We start from the raw sequence: 12,958 nt of genomic DNA on the forward strand, positions 1-12,958 counted from the left end.
GGACAGTTTTATACTAGCAATTGAAGGTTTAGCAGAGCCCAAGAGAACAATCAGAAATTTTTACTTGCTTTCTTTGGAGGTGGAATTCAGACAAGTTCAAGTTTAAGGTAACATTACTTACCGAAATAAGTCGGATTGTTTCCAATTAAGAGGCTCGTTTCTTCTAGTCTTACTTTTGTTATTTCTTTGAATAAATAATGATATTTTCTGTTGATTTCCATAAAATTCAAGTAGCAAATACACTTAATTTTAAACATATAGACACAAGTTTGTTTCATGCTAACTTTATTAATAAACGGCAGTGTCCCATGAAACTGAGATGGTTACATGGAGAATACAGGGCAATGACCAACAACATGCTTAAACGAACAAATAAAAGGAGAAATTATTCTGTTTTGATGATAAAAAATTAATACTATTATCACCTAAAAAAAATACCATTCCTGGAGGTTACCCTTGGAAAGGAGCTGGAGCCTTCTTTGGTGGCTGAGGAGCCTTCTCTGGGGCATAATGAGACTTTTCTGGGGCTGGAGTTGGAGCTTTCATTGGAGCATGTTGATAATTGTGAGAATAATTAGTGTGCTCCACAGGAGATGGTGCCTTAGAAGGGATAGGGTAATGGACGGGTGGAACTTTGCCTTGGAGAGGGGCTAGAGCCTTCCTTGGAGGTTGAGGAGCCTTCTCCGGGGCATGATGAGACTTTTCTGGAGCAGGAGTTGGAGCTTTCTTTGGGGCATGTTGATGATAGTGAGAATAATTAGTGTGCTCTATGGGAGATGGTGCCTTAGAAGGAACAGAGTAATGGACGGGTGGAACTTTGCCTGGGAGAGGGGTTGGAGCCTTCTTTGGAGGCTGGGAAGCCTTCTCGTGGGCATGATGATGATGAGACTTCTCTGGAGCTGGAGCTTTCTCTGGGGCATGATGATGACGGTGGTGATAATGATGAGACTTCTCAGGAGTTGGAGCTTTATCTGGGGCATGATGATGGTGGTGGTGGTGATGATGATGAGACTTCTCTAGGGCTGGTGCCTTCTCTGGAGGATAAGGAGCCTTCTGTGGTGCATGATGATAATACTGGCGGATATGATCATGAGATTTCTCCGGAGGATGAGAAGCCTTCTCTGGGGCGTGGGAAGGGGCCTTCTGAGAAAGCACAATTAAAAAATGAAAAAATAAATTGATGTATGGTAAACTGGAATGCTTGATAGAACTCATTTCGCAAAACTATAAAGAGAAAAACATAATCCATAGGCAAACTGATCTTAATTAATTACCATTATATTATAAGATTCTCCTGAATTGATGTTATTACCGCCTACTATGTATACTTTCTGCTAGTGACATATAGTCCTCAAATTTTTAGGAGTTACGAAGTCATGATCAGTTTGGGAATTAATTTTTCCAAAGTAATTTTAACAGAAAGCTGCATCAGTTCATAGCTGTTATTAATCAACTGAAAGAAACTTTTATTCACAAATTACCTCTCGGATGATTTCCTCCTCACTAGAAATAACCTATAGAAGCAAGAAATACCGAGTTAGATAAACAAAATAATTGAAAAAAGAGTTGCAAGTGAAGAAGAAGAAGAAGAAGAAGAAGCAATAGAATACCATGGTAGTGACGAGAAGGAAAGATGCAAACAAGGAAAGCAAGCTCGCTTTCAATGCCATTGTTGCAATGCACTATGGGGTCTAATGGCTTTCGTTTACGAGATGGTAATGGTGTAGAAGAGATGTTATATATAGAGAGAGACAAGGCTTTGAAAGGTGGCATTGATACAATCGAGTTTGGATGTCAGCTTCCCTAGATGAATGTATTATCAGTTCAAGCAGCTGTTCTAATTACTATCTTAAGGTTTTAAATTTCAGTTGACTCAATGGCATGGCGTCCATTATAATAATGCACATTACTTCATTAACATGATGATCAAGATTTTGCATCTTCTGAAAACTAGAATTCCTTCAGACTTCTGGATGTTCGTGTTAATTTTATGTCCATCTTGGGCTGGCTTTGCGCCATGGTATAATAGCGGAGTTGCGTCGCTGCGGATTTACAGATTATTATTATTATTATTATTATTATTATTATTATTATTATTATTATTATTATTGTCGTTTTCTCAAAAACAAAAAAAAAAAGGCATGTGATTTGGCGAATCAATTGGCTCAGTTAAACTACCTCAGTTCCATCTTGCTTGAAAATTCTATTAACATAAAATTATTATAAGATTCATCTGGAAACTCTGCTCATAGAAGCTTAGGTCAAATGTTTTACCTGTCAGGATGTTACCTGCTTCAGTGGTCACAGGAGTTCATTTTTGCTATAAAGAACTGCTCATAGCTTGAAATGTGATAATATTTTTCTATCCTTTGTCAAAGTAAATACACATGGGAAGTCCATGGATTCTGGGTCCGATGTACAATATATATATATATATATATATATATATATATATATATATATATATATATATATATATATATATATATATATATATATCAGTCTAAAGAGAGTAAACCTGATACTGGTTGATAATTAATGTTTGTTAATATAAGCCGTATGAAAAGTTAATGCCACGATATGGATAACCAGCAGAGAATTGGTTAATTTTTATTCATAATCTTTCAATTTAGCTTGTAACGGTAATATTTTTCAACTTTAATTTATATCATAAAAATTTCTAAACATTAATTTGAATATAATTAAAATTTCTATAATCAATTATTACTAGTTTTTAAGTTAATTTATTGCTAAATTTCACTTATGACCCCTTAACTTCAATAAATACACCACATGCATCCACACAAATCTCTCATCTTTGATTTATCTCATAAAAATCTTTAAATTTCAATTTAATATATAAATAATTTTAATACAAAATATACTATATAAAATTTACTTAAATAATAATTAAGATTGAATATATTATTTCTACTTTAACAAATAAAGACAAAAACTATATACGATATAAAAAAACTATATACAATATATATAAATAAAGACAACTTATATAAAAAAAATTAAATCATTCATACTTAATTAAGATTTAAATATCTTCATAACAAAGTAAAATAATTATATGCTATTAATTTTTTTCTTACATTAAAATAAATCATATAAATTAATTTAAGTTAGACATAAATCTTTTAAATATTAATCTAAAATCGAATTAAAAAAAATAATATGTGTAGAAATAATACTTTTTATATGATAAATTCAATAATTAATTAATTGTTAATATTTATAAAAATATTAAACTATTTCTAAGAGTATAATTTTATTTTAAATAAATCAAAAATAAATGAAAATTTTAAATTTTAAATTGACTATAAAGTTGAGAGGTGATTGTAACAAATCTATTTAAGATGAGGGACGATCAGTAAAATTTAAACACAAGTTTACCTGGAAACCTGTAATAGTAGGTCATGGGGATTTTAGCAGTACTCAAATTAAAGTTTGGAGATTTTTATGATACAAATTAACATTAAGGGATGATGCTAATACAACCACCTAAATTGAGGAACTATGAATAAAATTAACTCATGGAGAATTGATCCGTTTTGTTAGTAATATGCCATAAAGTATATCATTTATTTGTATCTTGTAAATATTTATTCTTTAATAAAAGCAAATATTCTTTTCTGTTAATATAAATTGTTTATGATTAATTAGAAAAGGTGCTTTAATATCTTGTTAGATGTTCTATTCTTAAGTTTTTAAGAATATGAGTGACAGAACATTCTTGGATAAGTATTATAAATTTTGGTTTACAATCTAGGATACATCACAGGATATAATTTATCTAGAAAGATTGTTATTCGTGTTTGTTTCTATAGATTAGTATGAGATACTAATGAGTTGGAATGGTGAGTCTCATGCCATATAACAAACATGTTGGGCACTCATATGATGAGCGGGCCTCACCAGTGACACTTATGACATACACATAGAGTTTACTCTTGTCAATATAATGTCATAAAGATCATACTAGTGCATATATTCCTTTGACATGAGATAACACAATTATCTTATAAATAAGTGGTTTGAATTTGATATTGTTTTCATACTTATACTAGGTGTGAGTATATAGGCATGTGTTGGCTTTAACTAGTTATGTATGCAGATAAGTATTAGTCAAGATGGGATCTGTTACTCTAAGTAAATAGGGATGAAGTCCTATGTTCATTTAATTATTCTTCATGATTTAAGTTCCTAACCAGGACAGATAGATTTAGTCAGAAAAGAGTTTATGACAAGAAAGTCTAACTAATTAAGAATTGGAATTAAAAGAGAACATAAGATTCGATGCAATTGGAGTTTAACATAAACCATGACTTCAGCTAGAATTAAGACTTTGTAATGGAGAGATTCTAGTGCATGATACGTATGATCAAGGTTCATGAATTGGAAAAATAATTCATAACTAATTAGGTAGTCATAGCACATTACGCTAGATGTCAACTATAGCTTATGAGAATTTGAATAAAATCAGAATTTTATTTTGAGTTTAAAACTATTCCAATAGCATTAAGGAGTTAATATTATTTTCATTGCCAATTAGTAATGAACCTAGTAAGTCACACTCATAAAAGTAATTGATCAAAGCATAATTAATTTAATTAATTGATTAAAGAGTTTAATTAATTAATTGAATTAATAAATTTTAGTTTGCAATTAGATTGCAAAATCTCTAGCATGACTTGAAACTAAACTCACTCTTGGAAGTGTTGAAGTTAATATTTAAAATGTTTAAATATAAACTTGAAAATTAAATTAAAAAAGAAATGAAATTTGACTTGTCAAAGTAAGAATATTGACTATGTTGACTTGGTCAAATGCTTGCTTGGACAAAGTTTGACTTGGTCAAATAAGTAAGAAATTTAATTAATTAATTATTGATTAATTAATTAAATAGTATGATTAATTATGATTAATTAAATCTTAATTTCTTGATTAATACTAAGTGTTAACAAATGGACCAATGAGATTGGGACAAAGCTTTTGATTAACCAATTAAAAGTTACCATTTGATAATTTGTATTAAATGAGAACGAAATTGAGATATTTGACTAAGGGATGAGAAGAAAATTAATTTGATCTTCTTCTTCCCAAGTGAGCTGGCCATCTTTCCTCTCCCTTTCTCTATTTTCATCTTCATCCTTGAAAGAAAATTCAAGAGCACTAAGTGTTACTACTCTTGAATCAAGCCTCGAGAAATTGTTTCTCCTTGCTTTCAGTTAGAAATATCTTGAAACACAACATACTCTTTCTCTCTTCTTCTTAGCCACCCCATTTGAAAAACTTGGAAGAGTTTCTTGGTTGTTCAAGAAGCTTTGATTAAGTGCTTGTGTGGACAAGCTAGAGGACTAGCATTTGATAGTCTTCACTATCCGGATTTGGTGGGAATTGTTCATTTTGCACCTTAAGGGTGAGTTAATCTCCAAAACCCTAGCTTGGTATAATTTGGGAAAAATGTTTCATAATGGCAAGTAGGCTTGATTAGCATTTAAAGCATGATTTAGTATGACTAAATGATGTGTTTTTCAATAGCTTAATGGAATTCCATGATGCATGAAACCCTAGGTTAAAGAAAAATTTTAAATTGCTAATTTTTACACCTATTGATGAATTGATCTTGCAATTGGTGCACAACCCTTTCAGTTTTAGGCTCAGAAATGAGAGGATTCCATGACTTCTATTGATTTATTTGACCATGTTTGGATTTATGACTTGCCATGGGTATATTTACACAACACCCATTGTTCTTTCTCTATGCACCCACAACCTTCTCTAGTGTGGCGGTTAGGCTTATTGATTTTGGGATAGATTGACAATAAACAAAATTTTTATTTATTTATTTATTTATAAATTTGTCCTATTATTTATATTTTTATATATAATATACATAATAATTTAGATATAAATCATAAATTTATATATCATAAATTCATAAATTTTATCTTTTTTTTTTAAATATATAAGGATTTATTTCATTAAATTCAACTAATAAAAATAATTCAGGATGACAGGACCTCTCTTAGAGATCAGACTAGAAATAGATCGATGGTCATAACAAAATAAAGTTTACTGATCTTACATGAAGTCCATTCTAAACAATTAAATCATGAGCAAAACAAAACAAGCAGCTAATCTTCAAATTGGTTGAGTAGCTCTTTGAACCTTTCATACATTGCCTGAAAATCTAGAAACTAGCTACAAATGAAGAAAACAAAAGGTATGAACCACAAATTCCACTAGAAAAACAAGCAGCACCACCACCAAGTTTGAATAGAAGAAAATTAACCTTTACATAGGAAGCTCCTCGTACTGCACATTGATTGATAAAATAGAACCAATGCTCCACCTAAGATGGAGAGCACATAAACCTCCAAAATGAAATAGGAAAGCACCAAATATGATAACACAAAAAAAAAACAGAAGATCTGGATATTATTTCAAGAAAAAACACACAAAAAAAATATAAGTACACAAGAAACCTAGGAACAAGATAGAAAACACTAAGCAAAGAAAAAGGAAAAGGTTAACAAAAAGGGAGGACCTCATCCTTGAGCTAGACGGAATATTTTTCCGACGACGAAATATTTAGCGGACTCCAATTAATGGGAAATTTATTGTGATTTTTTTTATTATTATTGTTATAAGCCTTAAATATTATGGTATTTTGTTCAAAGAATAATTTAATTAAAGTATTTGTTTTAATATTGAATTGCATTAAAGGAAATTATGTTATATTATTATAATTATTTTATTTTTTATCATCTCAAATTCTAAAGATTTATTTTATTTTAAAAATTTCAGAAGATTTTATATCCTTTTCAAAATAAGTAAAGAATAAAAATTTTATTTGTGTTTTATTATTTTGAAAAGTGAATGAGATATTTTAATATTTTAATGCTTAAGTAATATTATAATATTATTTTTTTTTTTTTAAAATGGCCAATGAAATTTCAAGACACAGCCCCTTCCAGCATCCCTTCTTTATTGAAAATGCCCTTCCCCGCTCTGCCCTATTCTTTTCCAACGACCTTCACGCCAATGATTGACAAAGCTCTCGCCCCTACCAGCAACGATCAATGCCCTTCGAGGATCCAGCAGCAGCGCCATATATCTAGTTTCGAGTTTAGTCAAAACGCAGGAGGAAAAGGAGCAACGACAGTGTTCTTCCTTGGCTATTTTCAGCATCTCTAGCCTTCATCCGGTCACACCACTGGTCCCGCTCAACAAGTCTTGGCCAGGGAAGAAATTCTTCCCAGCAGTAACTTCGATGGCCATCGATTTCACACAAAATGAGGAAAGAGAAGGAAATGGGTTTTGGGGACTTTTCAGTCAAATTCCGGCTAATTTAGCCATCATTCGGAAAATTCGAGACATCGATGGAATACCCTTAGTTGTCGTTTTGAAAAACTAAAAATATCACTACAATTGACGTATTTTGAGCTCTGTGTAGGTATCTTTAGATTGGCAATAGCCTTCTGGCAATGGGATTGTGTTTCCAGCCATGCTAGAGAACTTGGTGGACTCTCCCGAAAGGTAATTGCAATGGATCACAACATTTTCAAATTTTTCGGATGCCTTCTGAGTGGCAGAATTAATATAGGTAAATCTCAAATAAGAATGGCAATGGGTCAAGTTTCTATGGATACCCGATTCGATGAGATTTTGAGAAGGGTGGATTTGAGTAGTATATAATCGAATTTTGAGACAAGCTTAGATTTGAAATTTAATATCCGTAACAAGTTTAGATTGGGTTTGAATTTTACATATTGGATATATTGGATATTCGTTACTCAAATTTGTTAATATAAATATTTAATTAAAATTAATATATATTTTTTTATAATAATATTTATAAATATTTATATATTTTATTTTATATAAAATAAAATTGAAATATTTTATAGAATATAAATTATTAATAAAAATAATTTTTATGTAGATTTTTAATTAAAAATATAAATTAAATGGGTTCAAGTATTTTTTGGATAATAATAATTAGATTTTGGACTGATTCGGGTAGTTGAGAATAAATTTTAATCGAATTTGGAATAGGTTCGAATTTTGAAAATATTAATTGGTTTCGGATTCAGGTAGAGTGATTTTTGCGGGTACCTTACCCGTTGCCATCCCTAATCTTAAGTCAACTTGTATGGATTTGTCTATAAATAAGTTTTCCAATTAAACTAATAAAATATTATCAAGTTAATAAAAAAGCCTATTGACTAAGTAAATCCAAACATTAACGTTGGTTGCTTATTGTATTCCAAACTTTTAATTGTAGAGAATTAATCATAAGCTTCAAAATTAAAGAAATTTTATTCAAAATCTAAATTCTGATTTGTGGATTTGGACTTTTAACATCTAGATAGAGAGGTGATATGTCATATAACATTTTCTAATAAATTTAATCTACCTCATCACTAGCCTATTAGTCGAATAAATCCAAATGTGTGCTTATGCCACTCATATTTTCTAAACTTTTTAATTTTGGACAATTAAACCAAAGCTTTCAGAATTAAAGAAATTTCATCTAACACCAAATTAGAATTTGATAATTGCAATTTAGTCCATGAGGTTTAGCAAAACCTTACAACTTAGTCTTTATATTTTCAAAACTAAGTAATTTAGTCCTGAAAATTGGCAAAACCTATAATTTAATCCCTTAATTTAAACTTTGTAGTTAAATATTATAATAAATATATTATTTGTAATAGCTCTCACTTTAGCTAGTCTGTATATTCTGCTGTTTTCTGTGACTAACATCTGTCCGGATGGCTGAAAAGTCTGAAACTACCCTTAAATTTAAGTGAGGAATCATAATTTAAATTCATAAAGATTAAGTAAGGTTGAAGAAAAAATAAAAGAAGTGGAGTATAAATCAGTTAAATGTGCCCAAGTCCCAGTGATGGGTAACACCACTGGGAAGTGACTATGAGTCTGGTTATTTCTCCAGTTATTGTAGGACCTTGTAAGATTCTAAATTAAGGCTTAATTAGAGTGTTATTATGAATTAATAAGTCAAAGAAATGAAAAGAAATAAGTTCAAATAAGCAGAGTAAAAACCAAAATGAAAAATGGAATTAGGGATTTATCGGGCATTATGAAAAAGATGGATAGAAACCCCACAAGAGTAAAATTGGTCAATTAAATTTAAGAGTCAAATATTGACAAAAAATGAGACTAATTAAGATAATGAAGTTTGATTAGCTTAATTAACTATGATTAGGATAATTAAGTATAATTAAAATTAAAAGTCAAATGTGATGATTAGGAATTTCAACATATTTACAAGTTTGTCATTTCCCAATAATGACAATTTTGCTATTAGGATTAAAATAAGATAAATATCATTGAAAGATGACAAATAGCATCTCATCTTCATCTTCTTCTTCCCTCACCTTGTCGTCCACTCTCTTTCTCTATCCTCCATTGAAGCTTCATCTTCCAAACTTCTAACCCTAAATTCCTCTATAATTCTTATAGCAAACTAAGAGAAAACCTTGTATCAAGCCCTAATTTGAAGATAGCAAGCAAGGATTACAAGGAATTTGGAAGATTAATTAAGCGGACTTGTTGGCCAATTGACGTAAGTGGTGATTTGAGCTTAGTTAGTTATGAATTTATAGAATTCAAGTTTGATTTTGGGGATTTCTGTGAAAATTGATTGGAATCATGGATGTTATTAGAGAAAGGGAAATTCGGTTGGGAGACCAAGAAGGAGAATCAAAGTCTTTGGTGAATTGAAGGTGGATTGAGAGTGCTTAGGACTTATAATCAAGGTTAGTGCTAAGAAATCCCTTGAATTTTTAAAGTTTTTACTATCAAGTTAGGATTTTATACAACTAGGGATTTCATTGTAGGAAGCCTATTTAATGTTATTATACTTATATTATGACTATTTGATGTATATTTATTGAGAAACATTAAAGATAGGGTGAAGAAAATTAAATGATTGATATTGTGCATTAAGTGGGAATTTTGGAAAGCTTGAGTCCAGTGGAGTTAAATTCCTATAACTTGAGCTACATAACTCCAATTGATGTGAAACCAAAGGCAAATTAAAGATAAGACAATATACTAAAATTTTCATGAGGATAAGTTGTGCTAATTTTGTGTCTAGATACTTGAAATAATTATTAGAAGTTGAGTTACAATACCTAGAACCCAGGTGCAGGGCACCCTAAATAGTCTGGTGTAGAATGGGTATAACTCACTCTAGGAAACTCCAAATTAGGTAATTCTTGATTTTTTGAAAAGCTAAAATATAAAGGAACAACTTTCCTGAAGAATAAAATGATAAATTCAAAGTGCAACTTGTTCAAATCTGGGTTCCAAAAACTACTTAGAATCTATCCTGTGATTAGTTAAGTAGTGCATCTGAACCTATCCTATTTGCTTGGACATAACTCATTGTATATAATTCCAAATGAGGTAAATTTTACCTTGTTGGAAAGCTAAGACATAAAGGAACCACTTTCATGAAGAACCCTTGAACTGAAACTGACTGGAAGATATCTGAATTACGGTTGGAATCTAGAAATACAAATTCTAGAATCCAGAAAAATGACTAAATGAATATCACACACTTAATTGAGTATAACTTACTCTACAAAACTCCAAATAGAGTAATTCTTGAACCTGTGTAATCTTGAGACACAGGGAAGAAATCATATAAGGACTATGATACTAAATTATGAATGTAAACTCTCCAAAATTGCTTGACAAAATGAGTCAAGAAATCTACCTAGATTTTGGAAGTAACCTAAAAACTGGAAATTAGTCACCTGAATAGTTTTGGCAAAATGGCCATAACTCAAGCTATACAAATGAAAATTGAATGATTCTAAAGCCAAAATAAACATAAGACATAAATCTACAATTCTCATGAAGAATGTATAGCCTAATTCCTACTGTACCTTGGCCAAATCTATTAATGTATTTGAGGTACCAAACTTGGAATTTATGAAATGTAAGCATAATTGTCTAAAATGTGAATTGTAATTCATGCCAATGGCATGTTAGGCATGAATGATGTGAAATTGTGTTTGGGACCTATGTTCGCATGATGAATGAGATGATGATGAAATAATGAGAACTTGAATTGCTAATGATAATAAATTAGCTCGAATATGCCTAGATAGTAGTGAATGAGTTGGATAGATTGGCATGCCAAAAAGGGATGAGATTAGTAATACTGCCCATGGCTTCTATGGCCGGATACCATTGGTAGGCACTGAGTGTCTGATATGGTTATCCCATATTCATGATTTCTTTGAATAATAATTGATAGGAACCGAGTGTCCAATATGATTATTCCTATGGCCTTTATGCTTAATTATATTGCATATTCGGCAGGCACCGATGTGTCCGATGGTATGATGGCTTGAGGCACTGAGTGTCCAGTGCCAGTAAAACCCATGTATCCATGCTAGACAGTTCTGTTAAAGGTTGCTTTGGGCACCAAAACAAATTAAGAAATTTCAATATCGAAATAAAGAAAAGGAAAGATCCTATGACACAAATACTCCCAATGATCATAAAAATATGGAAATATGAGAAAACGAGAGAAAAATATTATGAAAGGTATTCAAAATCTTTATGTACTTAAACAAATGAAATGACTACAAAAGTTTAATGTAATTCTACATTCTTTTTAAATGATTTATAAATATTTAAATGTGTATTTTTCCTTATTTCATACAAGCATGAAAATTTATTGTTTGTATATGGTATTTTCATTATATTAGTGCACCATTAAGCAGAAATACTTAGCGCGATGGTTTCTCCTCGTGCAGGTCCAGATAATAAGACTCAGTAAACTTGGACAGATATTTTGAAAGTGATCTGTAGTAGTGGTCTTTGTCACCTCAGTACACTATTTTGGTAGAGACCACTGGCCCACAGTAGTGTATGACTATGTACATTGTAATGAAACACAAAGATGTAATTAGATTTTTGGGATGTGTGATAAATGTTTACATTTTGTAAATGAATGTAATGAAGGAAAAAATTTATGTATAGAAATGGATGTGAATAGATAAGGAATTATGAAATATGATTTGAAATTCTTATAGATTTGAAATTTCCAATGTGAAAAAAATTTAACAGGTCAATTTTCTAACAGGTAAAATGTTAATAATACAGGAAAACTCTTGCAGTTTCCATTTAAAATTACCTTAATTGAATTATGATGAAATTAAACTGATCATCAATTGAATAGGATAAGATTAGGTGCTTTAGCACAGGAAGTGACATTCCTTTGCTCGGCTACACTATAGATTGGGTAAAGGGGTGTTATATTTAGTGGTATCAGAGCAAAGATTTAGGCGTCCCTAGACCTAGATAGGTAGAAGGGTATAGTGAGCATGTTTTGCATTACATTCATTGAGAGTCGATGTGACACTAATGCAGATCTATTCTCCTGTTTATTATATGTTAATATAGGGTTCGACCTATCGAGCCTGAATTCCCTCACCTGGTGGATGAGGAGGTAGAGAGCCATGCTCCTACCAGTTCCAGTGGAGGCAGGAGAGAGGTAGCAGGCTAGGCTCAACAAATCTTTCTTGAGCAGATGATTGAGATACTTTGGCAAGTCACTGGAGCAATTCCACGAACTTGATCCCCACAGAAGTCCCATTTGGAGAAGTTAAGGAAGTATGGGGCTGTTAACTTTAAGGGTAAGAAAGATGATGATCCGATGGCTGCCGAGCACTGGCTAGAGAGGATAGAACAGATTCTACAGTAGCTACACTGTACTACAAAGTAGATTTTAGAGGGTGCAGTCTCCCTTCTTCAGGAGAATGCCTACCAGCGGTGGGATACAGTGTCCAAGGTAGTGTAGCCTACAACACTGACATGGGAGTACTTCTTGGCTGAGTTCAGGAAAAAGCATATCAGCCACATATATTTGGAGGCCAGGAGGAGGGAGCTTATTAGTTTG

The 12,958-nt window shown here is 31.4% G+C and overlaps 1 protein-coding gene across 1 annotated transcript; it reads right to left on the reverse strand.

The window, feature by feature from the left end:
* Nucleotides 1-268: 268 nt before the first annotated feature.
* Nucleotides 269-1,703, reverse strand: LOC131179129 (extensin-like). Its single transcript, XM_058145089.1, has 3 exons — nucleotides 1,611-1,703; nucleotides 1,482-1,514; nucleotides 269-1,143 (listed from the first exon to the last, which is right to left on the reverse strand). Exons 1-3 carry the CDS (start codon nucleotides 1,668-1,670, stop codon nucleotides 451-453), a joined length of 786 nt encoding a protein of 261 aa, XP_058001072.1. The 5' UTR covers nucleotides 1,671-1,703; the 3' UTR covers nucleotides 269-450.
* Between the last annotated feature and the right edge of the window lie 11,255 nt (nucleotides 1,704-12,958).

This window comes from Hevea brasiliensis, chromosome 1 (assembly GCF_030052815.1).
Source record: "Hevea brasiliensis isolate MT/VB/25A 57/8 chromosome 1, ASM3005281v1, whole genome shotgun sequence".
Classification (NCBI taxonomy): domain Eukaryota; kingdom Viridiplantae; phylum Streptophyta; class Magnoliopsida; order Malpighiales; family Euphorbiaceae; genus Hevea; species Hevea brasiliensis.